The 20,063-nt window shown below is 62.8% G+C and overlaps 1 protein-coding gene and 1 long non-coding RNA gene across 2 annotated transcripts; one reads left to right on the forward strand and one right to left on the reverse strand.

Annotated features, from left to right (window-relative positions):
- Positions 1–61: 61 nt before the first annotated feature.
- On the forward strand, positions 62–1,942 carry LOC105728338 (uncharacterized). The gene is made up of 2 exons (XR_001110003.2): positions 62–259; positions 482–1,942. It is a non-coding gene; the product is annotated as an uncharacterized LOC105728338 (long non-coding RNA).
- Positions 1,649–15,205, reverse strand: FBXL16 (F-box and leucine rich repeat protein 16). Its single transcript, XM_021675054.2, has 6 exons — positions 14,900–15,205; positions 6,216–6,862; positions 4,491–4,999; positions 4,100–4,184; positions 3,749–3,812; positions 1,649–3,556 (listed from the first exon to the last, which is right to left on the reverse strand). The coding sequence occupies exons 2-6, from the start codon at positions 6,846–6,848 to the stop codon at positions 3,408–3,410; spliced, it is 1,440 nt and encodes a 479-aa protein (XP_021530729.2). The 5' UTR covers positions 6,849–6,862; positions 14,900–15,205; the 3' UTR covers positions 1,649–3,407.
- Positions 15,206–20,063: the final 4,858 nt, after the last annotated feature.

Genomic DNA, 20,063 nt, shown 5'->3' on the forward strand with positions numbered 1-20,063 from the left:
CACCACGAAAGTTCCGGGTCAGGGAGCTGCCTGTGGCAGAGGCGGGGGCGGGGCCGGGCCCGGGACGGCTGTCTGCGGCCGCCCTGGGGGCCGCCATTGCGCTTCGGTGCTGTGCTTGTGTGTTGTTTATTTTTGACCCGGAGTCTCGCTCTGTCGCCCAGGCTGGAGTGCGGTGGCGCGACCTCGGCTCGCTGCAGCCTCCGCCTCCCAGGTTCAAGCGCTTCTCCCGCCTCAGCCTCCCGAGTGGCTGGGATTTCAGGTATGCTCTAACACACCGGGCTCATAGTTTCTGTAGTTTTAGTAGAGTCGGGGTTTCACCATGTTGGCCAGGCTGGCCTCGAACTGCTGAACTCAAGCGATCCTCCTGCCTCAGCCTCCCAAAGTGCTGGGATTACAGGTGTGAGCCACTGCGCCTGGTCTGTATTTTTTCAGTCTTAATTTCAATATTTTAATACCGGTACCTGGATATGCCAATTCTCAGGTCCAGCATGACGTCTGGTCATCCCTTGACAAGTTTGGAGTGGCTCCAGTCTTCCCCTCCTTCCTCACTCCTGGACCTTGGGAGCAGCCTCCCAACGGCTTTCCTGGGTCCATCGTTCGCCTGTGATGTGAAACCCGCACAGAAGTCCAGTACCAGTCTTCTGTCTAAGGCCTCTGGCAGCTCCCACGGCACTGTGAATAAATCCCCAGCACCTTGCCTCTGCCTGCCCCTGCGAACCGCCAGCCACAGCAGCTTCCACCCCGTTTCCCAGCCCACCAAGCCCTTTCCTGCCTCAGGGACATTGTACGGGCTGTGCCTCCTCCAGAGAGGACTTCTCCATCCGTGTGGCCTCCACGGCACTTGTCGCCGCCCGTCCGTTTGTTACTGGTTGTTGTTGCTCACATAGGAGTGTGAATTCCACCAGGGCAGAAATCGCATCTGGCTCAGTCCCCACCAAATGCTTAGTGCCTAACACACCTGTTCACCCAGTTGCCCTCTTCCTTTTTTAAAAATTTCTTGAGACGGAGTTTGGGGGTTCATTTTCAGCTCACTGCAACCTCCACCCACTGAGTTCCAGCGATTATCCTGCCTCAGCCTCCCGAGTAGCTGGGATTACAGGGGCCTGCCACCACACCCGGCTAATTTTTTGTATTTTTAGTAGAGACAGGGTTTCACCATGTTGGCCAGGCTGGTCTCGAACTCCTGACGTCAGGTGATCCACCCATTTCAGCCTCCCTAAGTGCTGGGAATACAGGCATGAGCCACTGTGCCCGGCCTCATTTGCCCTCTTTCGACCTCTGTTTCTCTCCTGGGTGCGACCCTTTGCTGTTGGTGCATTGCGTAATCTTTTGCGACATCCTTGTCCCTGCCTGTTACTCTGTGCATAGAACAGGGCTCATTTCTGCCTTTCTGGAAGGCTGGGCTAGAGTCTGGATATTTTGGAGGAAATGTTATGTGATTTAAGCAATGGGAAGTCCGCCGCCTTCCATGCAGTCGCTCCTGTTTCCTTCCAGTCTACCATATCGGCATCCAGCCTCTACCCCTTTGTTGCAAGAATGAATAAATCTGATAAGAGGTACAGAATGATCCCGAGACCTGGGACACGCAGGGCAAATACGTCCTCCTGCACCATGGTCTGATGACCTGAAAACAACTCAGACAGACACGTGTTTTTACAACTTTTTTAATATATATTTTTATAAACAGGTCACGTGATAAAATAGCACAAGAAACACTTACCAAATATAAGGTTATATCTTCCGCATATACAGGAGAATGAGGTCGTTATGTACAATAAGAAAATGATTTTAGGGCTTGGTTGGTTTTGTTTTTCCTCTCTCCCCTTAATTTTTCCTCCTACAGTCGTTGGAAATATCACAGCTTCAGTTGCATTAATACTTTGGGCAAATGGGCAGCTGCCCCCCCCCACCAGGGGTTGTAGGGAGGAGGGGCTGGAGAAACTGGCTCCTGACCGCTCAGCCCTGGAGCTTCCTGGGGCCGGCACTCCAGGGACAGGAAAATCTTTGGGCTGTTGAACTGTTTCCGATTCAACAGCATCTCTCTCTCTCTTTCTCTCTCTCTCTCACTCTCTTTCTCTCTCACTCTCTGGCTCTCTAGAAACTGGTTACTCTCTTCCAACCAGATAGGGAGTGTCCCAAGATTGGGTGTGGGCGCTGAATCTCCTGGGGCTCAAGGTTGGGATGGGAAGGGGTCCCAGCCCCCTCCTCGGCAACCGCCGAGATTTGCCAGCATCCCCCAGGACTTCCAAATGTCTGGGGCCGACAGAGCACGGTCAGAGCCCGTTTGGGCAGGCAGAATTTGGGAAGCTGGGGAGGGGTGGAGTTGGGGGGAGGCTAGAAAGGAGCCCTCCCTCCTCAGGGTGTCTAGGCTGTGCTGGCCACTGGAAGATTGGAGTCGCTGGTCAGTGCTGACCCTGACCCAAGCTTGGCTGGGTCCACTTTGCAGACTCCACCTGAGGAGACCCGCCCAGGGTGAAGCTCGATGCCCAGGCCTGAACTGAGCCTGGCCAGGTCCAAGGACTGAGGTGTGGGATCGGTCCAGGCCTCTCCCGGGGCCTGAGAGCCCTGAGGGCGGCTCCAACTTGGGGGCTTTCGAGGCGCCTGTGCCACCCTGGGGTGAGGCGGAGTCAGCTGGGTTAATGTTGATGACTCCAAGGCAATCACCAGCCCTTCTGCCCTCTCCCTGCCCAATTCTGTCTCAGCCTGGCAAGGGGCCAAGGCTGGGTTTCGGGGCGGACAGGGGACTGCCCCTCACAGTGGCAAGGAGGACGGGAGGCCGCGTGGGTCAGGCAGGATGGGTTAGGAGGTGCAGGTAGGGCTCGGGCTCCTCGGCGCGGGTTTCCCCTGACCCCCCTCGGAGGGCTCCAGGCATGGTGCAGTGGAAGATGCAGGAAGCCCATGGGGCTCTTCCGGGCCCCGCGTCCTGGGGGACCCAGCCCCCTCAATCCCCCTGGGCCCTGCCCGGGATGGGGGGACATTGGGGATACAGAGCGGTTGTGGCGGGGAAGGCGGTAAGGGCACAGTCTGGAGAGCTCAAAGCGCCCCCCAAGGACCGAGCCCCGTCCCCCAAGCGGGCGGGCGAGCGAGTGATGGCAGCGGCTGTGGCGTGGCGGAGGGCGGCGTGCAGTGCGGGCACGAGGGGCATGCACAAAGTCCCCGAGTGTGCGTGCGTGCGTGGGGCGGGCCCGGGCGGGCCCACTCGCCGCCCCCCTGCCCGGGGAGGGGCCGGGAGGGCGGAGGGGCCGAGGGCCGGGGCGGGGCTTTCCCTCGGCTCGCCCCACCTTCTGCGCTGGCCCTGGGGCGCGGGGGCTCCCCCAGTGCAGGGCGGGAAGAGGGGGCTCGGCGGCGCCCGGCGCCCCCGCCCAGGTCATGGCCGGGTTCCCGCGACCGGGGCGGGGGCCCCCGCGCTACTCGATGACGAGGCAGCGGGGCAGGTGCTGTGAGAAGTACTTGAAGAGCTCGGGGGTGGCGCCCGGGCAGTTGGTCAGCTCCAGCTCCTCCAGCTCCTGCAGCTGCACCAGGCCCGACAGCCCGGCGGTGGTGAGCAGCGGGCAGCCTGCGGCGGGAGCAGGGCGGGGGCTCAGTGCGCGTCCCGGGGCTCGGGCGGGGACGGCGGGGCCGCGTCTCCCTCCTCCTCTGCCTCGGACCCTGGACGGTGAGTTTGCACAAGGACCGGGCGGGCTAGGCGGGGAACTAGGTGTGGGTGGGTGGTCACCACTCAGCGTCAGAGCAAGATCAGGGGTCTCACCTGCCAGAGACAGGAGGCGCAAACTCCCCAGGGCCAGGAGGTGCTTCAGCCCGAAGTCCTGCACCTGTTGGGAGTGGAGGGGTGACGATTTCCACTGGCACCAAAGGGGAGGGTACCCTGGGGTCCACGGAGCGCTAGGTGGGTTCAAGCCCGAGGTTCCTCAGCGCCCGCGAGCTTGGAGGCAGCTGGGAAGTGCTGGTGGGCGCCCGGGGACCCCTGCGTTCCGCTTAGGTTGGCTGCTTGATAGGGAGGGGCCCCAGACTCCCCCAGGATCTGAGTGGGGCCGGGAGCTCTCCCCACGCCCCCACCTCCCCCACCGATTCCCCAGTCCCGGGGCGTGAGAGCCGGTACCTGGCAGCACCATCGCAGGTAGAGGCTGCGGAGGGACGACATGGTGGACAGATAGCTGAGGCCAGTGTCCGTGATGCGCACACACCTGTGGTTGCACCAGAGGGGACCCGCACCTTCAAATCACCTGGCCCCGGCCCTCCTTCCTCCTCCCAGGAGTGCCCCTGGCGTGAATCCCTTCCTGCCTCTCCTCGTTCCCACCCATTGCGAATGGCAGGGGCCCAGCCAACCAGTGCTGTGTTTCTGCCCACTCCCAGGAGCTCGGCCTCCGAGATCTCTGCCCACCGCGCCTCCGTCGGGGCCAGGCCGGGAGCCCCTCCCCGTGACCGTCCCCTGCCTGGCCCCGCCCCACCCCACCCGTGGAGCCCTGCCCGCCGTGGCCTGGGGCACGCACCTGTCCAGCACGAGCTCCTCCAGGCGGTGCAGGTCGCAAGCCACGTACTCCAGCGCCATGTCAGTGATGCGTGGGCACCACGAGAGGTCGAGGCTGCGCAGCTTGCGCAGGTTCTCGGCCACGAGCTCTACGCCGTCGTCGGTGACCTTGGAGCAGCCCGAGAGGCTGAGCGCAGTGAGGTTGGGCAGGCTGTGCACCACGTTGACCACGCCGTGGTTGGTGATCTCCCAGCAGGAGAGCAGGCGCAGCGTGTGTGTGCTGTGGCCCTGGCGCGCAGTGAAGTAGGCCAGCGCCGTGTCCGTCACGTGGTAGGCCTGCAGGCTCAGCTCCGCCAGGTTGGGCAGCAGCTGCGAGATGGCCGCGATGGCGTCGTCGGCTACGTTGATGCAGTCACTCACGCTCAGTGAGGTGATGCGGGCGCTTAGGCTGGACCACAGCCCGGCCTCGGTGAAGTCATTGCAGCCGGACAGCTCCAGACGCACCACACCCTGCATCTGTTCCAGCATAACCTGCAGGAGGCGGGCGCCGGGTCAAGGGCGCGCCAGGCCTGGGCTCCCTGCCTCCAGCCTGGGGCGCTCCTTCCCGCAGAGCGGGTGGAGCCGGCAGGGAGGAGGCAGTGGTCCTGCTTACTGGTGTAAACATGCAGGGAGCTGAACTCTGAAAACACTTGGCAGTGTGTGAGGAGGCTGGGCATCGTGACCAGAGCCCAGGGCCTGGCCAGAGCAGGTGCCAGGGGTGTTGGTACCAATGTTATAATTAAGACTTCAGGCCTGGCTGCCAGGTGGCTCCTTTGACCTCTGCTCCGGGGGGTCCTTCCTCAGCTGCCCCTCAGCTCCCCCCAGCATCTTCCCAACCCTGCATTTAGTTATATTTATTTATTTAGAGACAGAGTCTCGCTTTGTTGCCCAGGCCCCAGGCTGGGGTGCAGTGGCGCCATCCCAGCTCACTGCACCCTCAGCCTCCCGGGTTCAAGCAGTTCTCCTGCCTCAGTGTTCCAAGTAGCTGGGACTACAGATGCCTGCCACCAGGCCCAGCTAATTTTTGCATTTTTTTCTTTTCTTTTCCTTTTTTTTTTTTTTTTGAGATGGAGTCTTGCTCTGTTGCCCAGGTTGGCGTCCAGTAGTGTGATCTCGGCTCACTGCAACTTCCACCTCCCTGGTTCAAGCCATTCTCCTGCCTCAGCCTCCCAAGTGGCTCGAACTACAGGCACATGCCACCATGCCCAGCCAATTTTTTTGTGTTTTTAGTAGAGATGGGGTTTCACCATGTTAGCCAGGATGGTCTCCATCTCTTGACCTCGTGATCAGCCGCACCTTGGCCTTCCAAAGTGCTGGGATTACAGGCGTGAGCCACCACACCTGGCTGCTAATTTTTGCATTTTTAATAGAGACATGGCTTCACCATGTTGACCAGGCTGGTCTTGAACTCCTGCCCTCTTGACCTCAAGTGACCTGCCCGCCTCGGCCTCCCGCAGTGCAAGGATGCTGTGTGCTCACACTGTGCCGAGCCTGGGCCCTGCATTTAATCAGCCGTTCTGCTGCTACCATCTTGAAAACCTTGATAGTGTTTGAACAAGGGACCCACATTTTCTCTTTGCACGGGGTCCCCTGTAGTCTTGCTTTCCCCGACCCCAAGGCCACCATCCTCTCCAGCCCCCACAGGGTTGCTGTTGCCCAGCACTGCCCCCCGGCCCCGGCCCCGCCACCACCCAGCCTGCTCTCACACCTCGAGGCCTGCGTCCGTGATGGTGGAGCGCTTGAGGCTCATGGCTTTGACACCCTTCTTGGAGAGCGCATAGTTGTCAATGAACTCGCAGATGTCCAGGTCGGAGACGCCAACCAGGCAGAAGCCCTCGAAGCCTCTGGCGGCAAAGCCCTGCAGGTTGACGAACTCCTTCTCGCCGCCAGGCAGCGCGTTGTACAGCTCCTTGGCATGCAGCACCGGCGTGAGGCCTGCCCAGAACTTGGGCTGGTAGAGCACGCGCCGCCAGGCCTTGCACACCTGGGCCAGCACACACTTCTCGCAGGCCGAGAAGTACCAGAAGAGCCCATTGAGGATCTTCTCGTCCGTGGCCAGTGGCGGCCGCTCTGCTGGGGGCCCGGGTGCCAAGGCTGAGGCCGGTCCACCTGCCGGGGAGCATGGGCCCCCGGCCAGGGCAGCCCGGGGCAGTGGGGCAGCCAGGCTGGGTGGTGGGAGGGTGGGTGGGGGTGGCGGCTGGCAGGGGCGGTTCTTGGTGGCTGGCGTGCCCTTGGTGATGCTGGCCGCACCCAGGCCGTTGGGCTGGCCTGGCAGCTTCACCAGGCCATTTCGAGGCAAGCATGGAGGCTTGGGGTCCCCGTCGATACCCGGGCTCGACATCTTCCTGGCACGCTCTGCGGACAAGGGCCGGGAGAGGAGTCTGTTGCTGTCTCTAGAAGGCCCAGGATTAGGGGGGCGCAGCGGGGCTCCTCCCCTCCCTGGGTGTCCCCACAGAGCTCCCACAACTACCTGCCAGAGAGGATGGGAGTGCCTGCCTCTGCCTCCCAAACAGTAGCAACAGGAAGCTGACCACGGCCATGCATGGCACTCACTGGGTACCTACTGTACACACTGAGCTCAGCCTTCATTGCCCATGGACACCCTTTTTTTTTGAGACGGAGTTTCAGTCTTGTTGCCTGGAGGGCAGGCTGAGTGCGAGGCGTGATCTTGGCTCACTGCAACCTCTCTGCCTCCAAGGTTCAAGCCATTCTCGTGCCTCAGCCTCCGGAGTAGCTGGGACTACAGGCTCCTGCCAGCACACCCAGCTAATTTTTTTTTTCTTTGAGATGGGGTTTTGCTCTGTTGCCCAGGCTGGAGTGCAATGTCGCTGTCTTGGCTCAATGCAACCTCTGCCTCCCGGGTTTAAGCGATTCTCCTGACTCAGCCTCCCTAGCAGCTGGGATTACAGGCATGCACCACCATGCCCAGCGAATTTTGTATTTTTAGTAGAGATGGGGTTTTTACAGGTTGGTCAGGCTGGTTGGTCTCAAACTCCCAACCTCAGGTGATCCACCCGCCTTGGTCTCCCAGAATGCTGGGATTACAGGCCTGAGTCACCTCGCCCAGCCTAAATTTTTGTATTTTTAATAGAGACAGTTTCTCCAGGTTGGTCAGGCTGGTCTCAAACTCCCAACCTCAGGTGATCCACCCACCTCGGCTCCCAAAGTGCTGGGATTATAGGCGTGAGTCACCTCGCCCAGCCTAAGTTTTTGTATTTTTTAGTAGAGATGGGGTTTCACCATGTTGGCCAGGCTGGTCTCGAACTCCTGACCTCAAGTGATCCCCCCACCTTGGCTTCCCAAAGTGCTGGGATTACAGGCCTGAGCCACCTCGCCGAGCCGGACACCCTCTTTTTTGTCTGCCCAGTGAGGCCAGGAAACAGCAACACTTTTTGGCACTTAGGTACCATGATGCCCATTTTACAGAGAAGAAAGTGGAGGTGGACCTGGCAAGGCCAGAGCTGCTCTCCTCACCTCTTCTGCTGTGCCGTCCACTGTCGGTGCCCACTGGGCCCACCCTGCTGGGCAGGGTGACTGACTGGGGGAACAGAAGGGAAGGGTCTGGGGTGGTCTCTGGCCCCTTCCCTGCAGGGTGACTGTGCAGCTCTTAGGAAGGGCTCTGGTGCTGGCTCTGTAGCCAACCTCCACTCCTGCAGGAGCTTCCCTGGCTCAGACTCTACCCAAGGGGCTGGGTGCAGTGGCAGATACTTGTAATCCCAGCACTTTGGAAGGCAGAGGTGGGCGGATCACCTGAGGTCAGGAGTTCGAGACCAGCCTGGCCAACATGGTGAAACCCCATCTCTACTAAAAATTAAAAATTAGCTGGGTGTGGTGGCAGGTGCCTGTAATCCCAGCTACTTGAGAGGCTGAGGCAGGAGAATCCGTTGAAGCCAGGAGGTGGAGGTTACAGGGAGCTGAGATTGCACCACTGCACTCCAGCCTGGGTGACAGAGCAAGACCTTGTCTCAAAAAAAAAAAAAAAAAAAGAATCCACCCAAAGAAAAGGCAGGCATCTTCCCAGGGTTTGCTGTGGTGCCAACCTGGTTAGCCCTGAGACACATGCTGCCACTTTAATCTTCTTTTCAGCTCAATGAGGATGATGCTGTGATGACTGTGCCCACTGCACAGATGAGGAAACTGAGGCCAAGGCCAGGCAAACTGCCTGCCTGAAGTAATGACCAGGTTAGTGGTGAAGCTGAAGTTCGGGCCAGAGCTAGCTGAGGAAGGCAATGTGGAGGCTATCCTCAGGCCAGCGACATCCATCCATAGGGTGGGATGAGACCAGCCCTGGGTACCCTCACTCCTTAGGCTTCCAGTCTGTGAGTGGGTTGCAGGGGGCACTGGGCACAGCCACGGAGGGAAGGAGAGGTGGGACCCTTATGGTGCCACCATCTGCTCTGCAGTCTGGATCTCCTACTGTCCCCCCTCCCCTCGACATCCGGGGAGGAGGTAGAACCCCAGGGGTGTCAATCCACAGGCCCTGGGGTTACATGCCGTGGACTTGAAATGGGCCCCACCCTGGCTCTGTGGTCTTGGCAAGCCACTTCTCTTCTCTGAGCCTCAGTTTCCTTACCTTGAAGCCTGGGAAGGTGATGGTATCTGATCCCTTGGGTCATTACAAACTGGATGAGCTCAGTGCATAGCTCATAGCAAGGGCTGGGAGAGTGACATGGCAGTGACATCTGAACCCCACGGCCAGACTGCAGGGCCAAGGAAGATGCATCTTCCCCGGTCTTAGGTGACCCCAGGACTGAGCCCGGAGCCTCATGCAGGTTCTGCCTTCCTGCCCCAAAATCTCAGAGGAGGGGCCAAAGCCACTCGCAGCCTACCCTGTCCCCTCCTGCCACGGCCTCACTGGGAGGTCTGTTGGAGCCACCAAGGGGGTGTCTGAGAAGTCTCCCAAGAAAATTCCAAGGCTTGGGTGGGCCCTGGAATATGCTGATGCCCAGGAAGAGGTCAGCTCACATCTTTTTGGCTGGGTGTCCCTTCTGGGGCTACAGGGCCTGGCCAGCTCTGCCACAGTCAGTGGCGGGGTCTGAGATGGCACTGCAACCCCAAGGCGGGCAGCCCGTCCCCCATAATCTGGTTAGAGCGGAGGGGAGGAAGGCAGAGCCGCCGGGAGGGAGGGAGTGGGAGGTCCAGTTCTCTTCCCAGCACCGGGCCCGCCATTGGCTTCCAAGTCCCAGACAGGGCAGGCCTGGCCAGGAATGCATGTCTGCGGAGGGGTGCAGGCCGGAGCTGGGACCAGGGGTGTCACCCGAACACGCGGCCCCTGTGGCTGAGAACCCAGCTTGGCCCCACCCCTACCCTCTCTACTATCTCCCCCTCCCCCGCGGTGTCATTCGGGGCCTGGAAGGAGGGGCCGGTCCCTCCACAAAGGAGGCACCCACAGCCGGTGGCCCCGTCATGGGTCCATGATCAGAAGGCGGCAGTCCCACGGAGGCTGACGACATTAGAACGTTTTCGAGGGCCCGCAGGGGTCGGCACCCGTTCCAACCCCATAGCTGCCCTTAGGGGTGGGAGCGTCGCTACCTCGGGTCTCCGGTGAGGAGCACGAGGCTCGGAGGAGTGAATAATGCCCCCGGTTTCCGGGAGGCCTGGCGCGGGGCTGCGTCGGTTCCCTCCTAGAGCCGGGGAGAGGGGACATCGCAGGATGCCAGCGGCCAAGGGGGCAGCACCAGGCCCACAGCCGCCCCGACTCCTGGTCAGAGGGGGAGGCAGGCCAGGCCTAAATGCCCTCCGTGCCCCCAGAGTAGGGACCCTCGCTACCCTAGAGCCGGGAGCCCAGACATCACTGCCGGGGACGCCTGGGCCTGGCCCGCCGGCCGCCGCGGCACCCGCGCCAGCACCATGGACAGCGGCCGCTCCTGCAGCGCGCTCACGGCCAGGCCCGGGCCGGCTCCACCGCGGACAGCTGCAGGGTCGGGGCAGCCCCGCAACCCCAAGGCCCGGCTACCCCCGCTCAGCAGGGAGGGGCCCCGGGGGCGGGGAGTGGGGGAGAAGCCGGGAAGGATCCGGTGGCGGGGGCGGCGTCAGGGGAGAAATAATCCCGGAGCAGTGCCGATTTAGGTTGAAAACGCTCCCAGTCATGGGCCTGCACGTGGAGCGCCGGGGCTGGGGGAGGCACGTGGATGCCCCCGGCATGGGCAGGGCTCCCTTCCCGCCCCGCTCTGGAGCTCACGTTTGCCGGCGCCCACAGCCTTGTCCCCACCTCCAGGCTTCAAGCTGCACTTTGAGAGCCCACGGGAGGGAGGGACAGGCTGAGGAGCGCTCTGGGTATGGGCCAGGGCCTGGCTGCCCTGATCCACACCCGCACCGCGGCCAGAAGGCACTGCTCTGCCTGCCGGTCAGCCCTCCACCCGTGTGCTTGGTGGGAGCTGTATCCCTGCACAGGTGGCCCCGCTGCTCCCCAATCTCGCGTCCACGCTCATGCCGCCCCCCGCTGCTCCTCACATTCCCGGCTTGACTGACCCAGCCTGAGAATCCTCTACCCTGTAGCTCAAAAAATGCAAACGCCCACACACTTTTGCCCAGGCATGGGCGCTGTGGGAGAAAGCTGAGCTTACGGTGGAGACAGGGGTCTTTCTGCCAGTTAAGTGAGAGGTCCCTGGAGGGCTTAGACAATGGCCCCTCTGCCTGGCTCTGGCCCCACCCACCCAGCCAGACGGTCACCAAGGAGCCGGTTCCTGTAGCTCAGGGCCCCCCTTCCTGCTTGGTGACTGTGGGAGCTCTCGTTCCACCCAGAGGGGCTCGGACGACCTGCATGGGCTGCTAGGGACTGTGTCTCCCTTCACCCTGGGTGCTAATATGGGAAGAGGCTTGTTAAAAAGGTAGCCATGCCTGCACCATCTTCAGCCTCAGCCCCTGTGGTGCTGGCTCAGCTTGATGTGGAATTCTGAGGAGGTCCCCTCCCGGGCTGGAGGCTCCTGGGCTCACCCAGGGGAAAGAGACAGAGGTACCTCAGCTGTCTTGTTCTCAGCAGTCTGAGCCTGGCCTGGGAGCTGCTGGGGAGAGGGGACAGTGGCCTTTACGTCCGCCCCAGGGGATGCAGTGTGAAGCGTGTGGCCAGAGTGAGCCTAGGGAGCATGGTGGGGCCTGGTGCTCCTGGGGGGACCCTCTCATGTGCAGTGTCCAGGCTTACCATTTCTAGACGGCCATGCTGGGGTCCCTTAAGAGCTGCCTCTTCTGCGAATCAAGTCACTGAGCCCTGAGACCTCAGCCCCTGCCCCTTCCCAGCCCTGATGCCACAGCCCAGCCACGTCATTCCTCCTCTCCTACCCCTCTGCCTGGTGCTGTTCCCCCGCCTTAACCCTGCAAGCTCTTCTCCTCCATCCCTCAGCGCCTGCTGTGAGGTGGCCCCTGCCACCTGCTCCGAGACCCCTAGCTCATGAGAAAGCGCCTCCAGGGTCTCGCAATCACACGGGCTGTCATCACTGTCCACCTGATGTGGACTGGGGACTCCCTGAGGACAGCCGCCACCAACACCTGCATGGCCTCTGCATGCTCGTGGAATGAATGAATTAGGGAATGAATGAAGGAAGGAGGAATGCAGCTGCCAAAGGTCCTGGAGGGCTGATGGAGGACTGGTCAGACTTAGGAGGAGGCCGGTCAGCAGGGAAGGCATAGCTCGGGAAATGAATCCAGACCATGCCATGGCCAGTGTCTGCAGGGGAGATTGGCCTAAGGGGGTTGGGACTAGATTAGTACCCGAGGCGCTGAGAGGGCTCCCAAGACCCCAGGGCTGAGGTGGGCCTTGGAATACACAGAGCCTTCAGGAGAGGAGGCCCATCTCCTTTTCCACTGACTCCCTCCTCTGGAGCTGCGGGGCTGAGGAAGCAGCTGCCGTCCTCTACCATCTGCTCCGAACCAAGAGAGGAAAGGGGTCCTCCTGCCCCACTCTCCCCGCACCACACGCACCCCCTCCTCCGACTGGCTGGAGTCCTTCAGTCACACATTGCCTGACCAGGAGTGGGGAAGCAGAGCTTACAGAGGGATTTTCCAGAAGTTACATAGAGCTAGGATTGGCTCCAAGACCCCTGGGGTTGGCTGATTCCTAGTACCCGGGCTGGGTCCTGGCCCGGTGACCTCGCAGGGTCCTCGTCCTGCCCTGTTCTGCCTCCCGAGGTCCCGACGCCCTGCTGGTGGGCTCTGCTGGTGGGCTCTGCTGGTGGGCTCCAAGCACTGCCCTCGCCCCGCAGGGCCCCTGCTATGGCACTGCATTCTGTGCAGAGGCTGCACGCTGCGTGCCCACCCCGGGACATCCTTCTTTTGGAAGCATGCCTGGAAAACCTCACCCCTCAGCACCCCCAGTTTGAAGGTCTCTTTCCCTGTCTCTGTGAGCATCAGACCAGAACAGCCTAACCGAACACTCAGCCCTCACAGAACCTCAGGGACCATCTACCCTGCCCACGGAGCGCCTTGGAGCTGGGCAGGGCACTGGTGGCCAGAAAAATGCATGTCGGGTTCTATCTGCAGTGGCAGCCCCAGGGACTGGGGTGACAGCCGGGGTGGTGGCTGGGGATTGGGGACAGGGTGCAGGCTGACACATTCCATGGCAGCCCTGTGACGCAGGCACACCCGTGTCCCTGCTACTTGGCACGTGGCACAGCGGCAGAGCTCCTCTTCTGCCCCCAGCTAGAGATGCTTCTAGGGGTGTACGGGGACCCTGGGGAGGAGCACCATGGCCCAGCAGGCGAGTGACCTCAAGAGAGACCTGTGTTGCTGCCCCAGCAGATGGAGAGCCTTGCAAACTGGACACCCTGGAGAGTGGATGCTGGGATCCAGGCCTCATCGCAGCCCCTGCTCAGAAGAGCGTGAGCACTTTCAGAGGCTAGGCCTGGGCCCCCAGTGCCTACTGCTCCAGGCAGCTGCCACAAGCCCTCACCCCTCCTCCCGGCCCAGTGAGGGAATGGGGATCTAAACCCACACGCTGCGGTGGTCTGGCCGTTTGCTCCTCCTGGACCACTGGTGGGGAAGGCTCAGGTCACCTGCTCACCCACGGAGCTCCCTTCACTGCCACCCCCACCCTGGGAGGCACAGCACTGGGTGCCCACATGCAAGTGTATGGGATCTTGGGGTGGCTGAGCGTTGCCACCTGGGTGGGACATCCCTGCCCCTTGGCAACACAGGGCTTCCTGGGTCTCTGTCCACCTGGCTCCAGGGCCCTGTCCCTTCCACTCACGAAGCCGTTTATGTCCCTCTCATCAGTGGGAGGTAGGACTCGTTCAGCTGCCCCAGAAGTGGGTGTGAGCTGGAGGGGGCGAGTCTGCCCACAAGAGGCTGAGCTTATAGGTCTTGCCCCAGGTGAGGGGTGCTTGGGGTGGCAGCGGGCAGGGAATGGGGCAAGTGAGTCCTGCACAGCCATGTTTGCAGCTGGGCCCTGAATTTCCCTCCCCTCCAGGCGGTTCCAGGTCCATCCCTGTGTACACCTCTGGCCAGGCCAGCCAGATTCGGCCCAGGACACCGAAAACCCCTCAGTCTCCTTGCCTCGTCCAGGCCTTCTGCTCCAAGGTTGCTGTCCAGCACCTCGCCAAGGGGGTGGGGCGGGAGAAGGCCCTGTGTCCAGTGGGGATCCAGCGAGGTCTGAGCTGCCCCTAACCAGTGGGGGAAGGGCCTGAAGGAAGGGGCAGGTGAGGTGGCCTCCGCCATCTGCTCCTCCTGTGGAGGGCAGGCTGCCCGAGCAGAGCCTGGGAGGGGCCTGGAGTGGCCGCTGGGCCGTGCGTTTCTGAGGCTGCCACTGCAGCCCTCTTTCCTTCTGGGGTAACGGGTGGAAAATCTCCACCCACCAAATCCCAAAGAGGACACAGGACCCTCCCCAGCAGGTCTCAAGGTGCAGTTCCCTTCTGAGGCCTCCAGCCTTGGCTGAGCCAGGTCCCACCTCCAGAACCAGGAAGATGCCAGGTTCTCCCCACCCTTCTCCTCCCGTGGGCAGCAGCTCAGCGCAGGCCCCAGGTCCAGAAGCCGCCCCGGGGAGGGCCGACGCAGGCCGCACATCCACGTGCGCGCCCCCCCCGCAGTTTAACTGTCCCTGGCTTGTCACTTAGCTCTAGGGGCTCACTCTGAGCCCAGCCAGGCAGGGTGGGGGTCGGGGGCCTGTAATTCCTCCTTTGGGCGGACCAGCTGGCACCGACCCTCAGCCCTGGACGGGTGGCCAGTGGGGAGCGGGCCTCTTCCAGGCCGGCCGCCGGGGTGCGGGGCTGCTGGAAGGCTGGGCAGGGACGGAGGCACAGCGGCCGCGGGGGAGGTGGGGAAGGGGCTGCCGTTACGTAAGCCCTTCCCGGGCGGCGGCGGCGCGGCCGCCACCCCCACCCCGCCCCCTGTTCATTGTGGCCGCCACCGAGGTGCGGCCTGGCCCCTTCCCCGCCCCGCGGCCGGGCCACGCGCGCACCTTACCTCGGCCCGGGCTCCTGGCTCATGCCACGCTGTCCGCCGGGCGACCTCCCGTCATGGGGAGCCCGGCACGGGCGTCGGCGCACGCGGGGGCCGCTGGGGTGCTGGACTGGCCGGCAGGGCCCGGCCGCGCCCTGCGCCCCGCGCCCCGGGCCCCGCGTCCCGGCCTGGCCGGGCCCCCTTGGCCGCGCACGGAGAGGAGCTCCCCAGTGGGAGAGGATCGGCCGCCCCGAGCCTCCCACCGGGGAGGCTGAGGCTGTGCCCAGATAAATAAGGCCGCTTTGCAGGGAACAGGGCGGGCGCCTCCTCCTCCCCGCGCCCTCCCCGCGCTCTTCCGCGGCCGCCGCCGGCGCCGCGCGCGCCCCCCGCCCGGCCCCAAGCGCCGCGCCCTCGCGCGCTCCCGGCGTGGGGAGCCAATCCGGGTTCGCGAGCTCGGGCGGGGGCGCCGAGGCTGCCGGGCCCCGCCCCCGCCCCGCCCCGCCCCGGCCCCGGCGCGCGGCGCGCGGCGCGCTCTCGATGCGGCGTCCACGGGCACGCGCCAGGCCCGGCACGCGCCCCCGCCCCCCTCGCCGCGGGCACCCGCACAATAACAAACCCCGGCGCGCGGCGGGCGGGGAGGGCGCGGGAGGCGGAAGGGAGGGCGCGGGGAGGCAGCGGAGGGCAGGCGCCGGCGGTGCTCCCGGGGTCCGGGGTCCTGTGGGGACGGGGGCGGTACCGCGCGTCCAGTCCGTTGGCCACCACCTGCGGAGGCGAGGAAGGCGAGACCCTGCTCAGAGGAGACAGGGTGGTCACACCCCCAGTCCCGGGACCCTCCCGCCCACCCCGGCCGGGGCCCTTCACAGCCCTCACACCCCCGCGCCCCTGCTGCGTGCCCGGCCCGAAGCCCCTATCTGAAGACCCTGGCACACCCGCACAGCGCGAAAACAAGTGACTGCACGGATCATTTCAGAGCGTGACAGTGAAAGCACTCGAGGGCTCGCGGCGGTGACTTCTGGCGGGGGCGGGGTGTCCTGAGGGTGCCACACTGGAGCTGAGACCCCCAGGGTGCGAGGGAGGAACGGCCGGGGAATGGATATGCAAAGATCCTAGAAGCCTGGCCAGTTCCCTGAGGAATAAACTGGAGGCTGGAGGGGCGGCCGCCGCAGCCCGGGGCAGGGGTGAGGCGCGCTGGGTCCGGTGGAGACTCGGTGGGGACCACTGGAGACCCCAGCCGCCGCAGCAGGCTCGGAGCAGGAGAACGGAGGCCAATGGCGCCCCATCGAGGGGTCTCCCGGGAGCAGGGCCGGGGGAGGGAGTAGGTGTGGGGAGAGCAGAGGGGAGTCTGCTTTGGGGAAGAGCTACAGGGCTGGATGAGGCTCCTGAGAGTATCTGAATAGGGGTGAAACCAGCTGGTGTTCCCAGCGTCCTGATGGGAAGCAGGGCTGGAGGGGCTGCTGCGAGGCCTGGGGCAGCAGCGGGAAGCAGGGCCGGACGGACTGCAGCGGGCTGGTTCCCTGGGTGGGGGTGGTTCTGTGCTTGCTGTGGGGGCGTCACTGGGTCTCGTTGCCCGGTACCTGGGTACTGACCAAAGAAGGCGCCCAGAGTCGGCTGACAGGATGAGCCCCGTGAAGACGGCTGGGGCAACAGGGGAGCCTCCGTCCAACCTATCCAGGCATCTGCGGTGCGCGGGAAGGCAGGCCGGCCTTCCGCAGCAGCTTGCACCCCGCTGTGTGCAGGCATGGACGGCTCCCGGCAGGAGCGTTCACCTCATGCTCCGGGCTCTCACCCCGCAGCAGGTGCCAGGGCCTCAGGCAGACAACAGGCTGTGCTTGTGCTGAGTCCGGGCCGGGGCTGGGGATGGACACACCCCAAGTGCAAAGGGTGAGCGTGGGGGTCGGGCATTTGAGTCACGCAACTCTGGCAAGGCCCAAGAAGCCAGCCCTTCCTTTCGGGAATCTGAGCAGAGAAGCGTGCCTGGAAGAACATCACGGAAAGGCCCCCCGTGCTCCTCCAAAGCTGTGAACCCACCTACTCTCCACTTCTGTCACCCTACCTGTGCCAGGCACCTTTGCCTCCACGTGGCTGGTGCCAGCTACTTCCTTGCTGGTCTTTCTACCCCTCTCCCATCTCCTGCTCTCCCTAGGATGCGGTGGGTCACTTTGCCGTGCAGACACGGTCCTGTTCTTCCCAGGGCCCTGTCCATTCTTTGCTGCAGTCTGCACAGCCCTGAGTGCCTGGCACTGTTGGCCCACAGCCTCGCTCTACATCGGCCCCTTGTGCATGAAGCTTCAGCCACACTGGCCTTCCTCTGGGGCCAGGAGGGTGCCCCGTCCCTCACTTGGAGCACCCCTCACCTGGCTAACCCCTTACCTGGAGCATTCCTTACCTGGAGCACCCCTCACTTGGAACACCCCTCCCCTGGAGCACCCCTCCCTTATAGCACCCCTCACCTGGAGCACCCCATTGCCACCTGTACCTGGGTGACTCCTTGCCTTTCAGACCTTGGCTAATGTATTCTCCCCAAGGAGACTTCCCTCTCCAGGTGGACAGGGTCACAGACCCATGTTCTCACCTCCCCAGCACCAAGGACCTTCTTTTGTCAGCCTGTGTCTGCCTGTTGTCTGATGGTGAGTTTGATGAGCTGTTGGTTGACTGCAGCCGCTGAGGGCATGAGGGGGGTCTCCCTCCCACCACCCTGTCCCTGGGCACTGAGCCTCCAGCTCAGGACCTCACAGGTGGATGGCAAGTGTGTCAGTAGCGTGATATGTGACTGGCACCAGCAGTTTCGGTCACCTCCTGGGCTGGGAAGCCCATAGTAGAGGATACCCTTGGAGAATAGGTCACACCCAAGAGGAAAGTGGCTTGGGCAACGGCGGCTGCTCAGCAGACTTCCATCTCCTCTGGGGGATGTGGATACCGCTCAGGCCCGCAACCCTCCATTGTTCCTGGTCAATATGGGAGGGGGTGTGTGCCTGGGCTCTGGAGGGCACCTGGAGAACCCTCATCTCGAGCACTCCTTACCTGAAGCACCCCTCACCTGGAAAACCCTCATCTGGAGCACCCTCTTACCTGGAGAGCCCTCACCTGAATCACCCTTACCTGGAAAACCCTCACTTGGAGCATCACTCACCTGGAGCATCCTGTCACCTGGAGCACCCTCACATGGAGCACCCTGTCATATGGAGCACTATTCACCTGGAGCACCCTCACCTGGAGCATCACTCACCTGGAGCATCACTCACCTGGAGCATCCTGTCACCTGGAGCACCCTCACCTGGAGCATCACTCACCTGGAGCACCCTCGCCTGGAGCACCACTCACCTGGAGCATCCTGTCACCTGGAGCACCCTCACCTGGAGCATCACTCACCTGGAGAACCCTCACCTGGAGCATCACTCACCTGGAGCACCCTCACCTGGAGCATCACTCACCTGGAGCATCACTCACCTGGAGCATCCTGTCACCTGGAGCACCCTCACCTGGAGCATCACTCACCTGGAGCACCCTCACCTGGAGCACCACTCACCTGGAGCATCCTGTCACCTGGAGCACCCTCACCTGGAGCATCACTCACCTGGAGCATCACTCACCTGGAGCATCACTCACCTGGAGCATCCTGTCACCTGGAGCACCCTCACCTGGAGCATCACTCACCTGGAGCACCCTCACCTGGAGCACCACTCACCTGGAGCATCCTGTCACCTGGAGCACCCTCACATGGAGCACCCTGTCATATGGAGCACTATTCACCTGGAGCACCCTCACCTGGAGCATCACTCACCTGGAGCACCCTGTCATCTGGAGCACTCACCTGGAGAACACTCACCTGGCCCACCACTCACCTGTAGCGCCCTCTCACCTGGAGCACCCTGTCATCTGGAGCATCCTGTCACCTGGAGCACCCCTCTGCTGAAGAACCCTCACCTGGTGCACCCTCTCATGTGGAGCACGTCCTCACGTGGAGCACCCCACTCCTACAGAACCCCTACGGGGGCATCCTTCACACCTGGACCACCCCTTGCCTTGATGTCTGAGCACAGAGGAGTCTCCCATCCAGGCGGCTGGGAGGGCACTCAGGACTCATTGGGGCGAGGACCAGAGGCTGCTGGTACATCTTTCCCTGAGACTTTGGAGGTCCATGAGGAGAGCCACAGTCACTTCAGCACAGCACCTGTGGTGAGATCCCCACCCTTGAGAGCAAAGTGATTGCTCTGGGGACCAGATGGGCACACGCCCTCCCCTGCTGCATGCCCCAGCCCTCTGCCCGGAGCATGGCCCCAGAGCACCCAGGAGAGTCCATATGAGGCAGCAGGCTGTGGGTGGGCTTGGCTGTCGTGGCCCCTCCATGGCCAGAATGGGGACCCATAGGTGTGGGACCCTTGCAGCCGTGGGGGCACCCTGAGTGCCACGGCCGGTGGGATTTCTTCGATGCCCTCCAGCTCTGCTCCATGCCTGGCCTGCCCCCTATCCAGGCTGAGGATGACTCAGGGCCCAGCCATCACCATAGCAACGCGCGTCGCCTAGCAATGCCGGTCTCCCGGTAACGGCTGTCTCCTAGCAATAGGATATTTTCCTGGGCCCTGGCTGGAGCCTGGCAGTTATTTTTAGCTCCTCAGCAAATCAGTTGGCAGCTGCATTTTCGGCTCCTTGAGGAGATGCAAGGTGTAGGGGGGTGGATCTCTCAGCAAAGGGAGGAAAGCATCCCCAAGATAGGAACCTTGCTTCCGTGGGCCCGGAGTGCAGGCCTGTGGGTGGGGGAGGCCGGATGCTGCCTGTGCAGGGGGCAGGTGGCCGGTAGAGGCGAGCCAGGGGTTGTGCAGGCTGCCTGGGCAAGTTGGCAGCCAGGACCATGTCCTTGAAGGGCCCTCACGCACCCTGAGCCTCGTAGGTCAGACGGGTGGGGGGCCGAAGCCCGGTGCTCACGGCTGCACCGTCAGAGCTTGTTTCTGGATGGCACCGGGTCTGGCAGCCTCTTGGCACACACTGCCCCTCAGTTGTGGGCGCTATCTTCACTGTCCAGTTTCCAACTCCACCCGGGGAGGGAGCAGCAGGGGGCAGCTGGGGACACAGGAGGGGCTGGCCTTGGGTCAGCCCACACCTCTCTCCTCGCTCCACTGCCGGCAAACGGAGACGCGGGTGGGGTCTCGGCGTGCGATATGACCCTTCTCTCTAGGCTTTCTCCCCATTT

The sequence above is a fragment of the Aotus nancymaae genome, unplaced genomic scaffold (genome assembly GCF_030222135.1).
Source record: "Aotus nancymaae isolate 86718 unplaced genomic scaffold, 86718_ANA_hifiasm-v0.15.2.pri h1tg000049l, whole genome shotgun sequence".
Classification (NCBI taxonomy): Eukaryota; Metazoa; Chordata; class Mammalia; order Primates; family Aotidae; genus Aotus; species Aotus nancymaae.

Coding starts and splice junctions, on each gene's coding strand:
- FBXL16 (XM_021675054.2), bottom strand. CDS start 6,848: ATGTCGAGCCCGGGTATCGACGGGGACCCCAAGCCTCCATGCTTGCCT. Junction 3,813..4,099: donor ACCTGCGATGGTGCTGCCAG/GTACCGGCTCTC, acceptor CACTCCCAACAG/GTGCAGGACTTCGGGCTGAA. Junction 3,557..3,748: donor GCGCCTCCTGTCTCTGGCAG/GTGAGACCCCTG, acceptor CTCCCGCCGCAG/GCTGCCCGCTGCTCACCACC.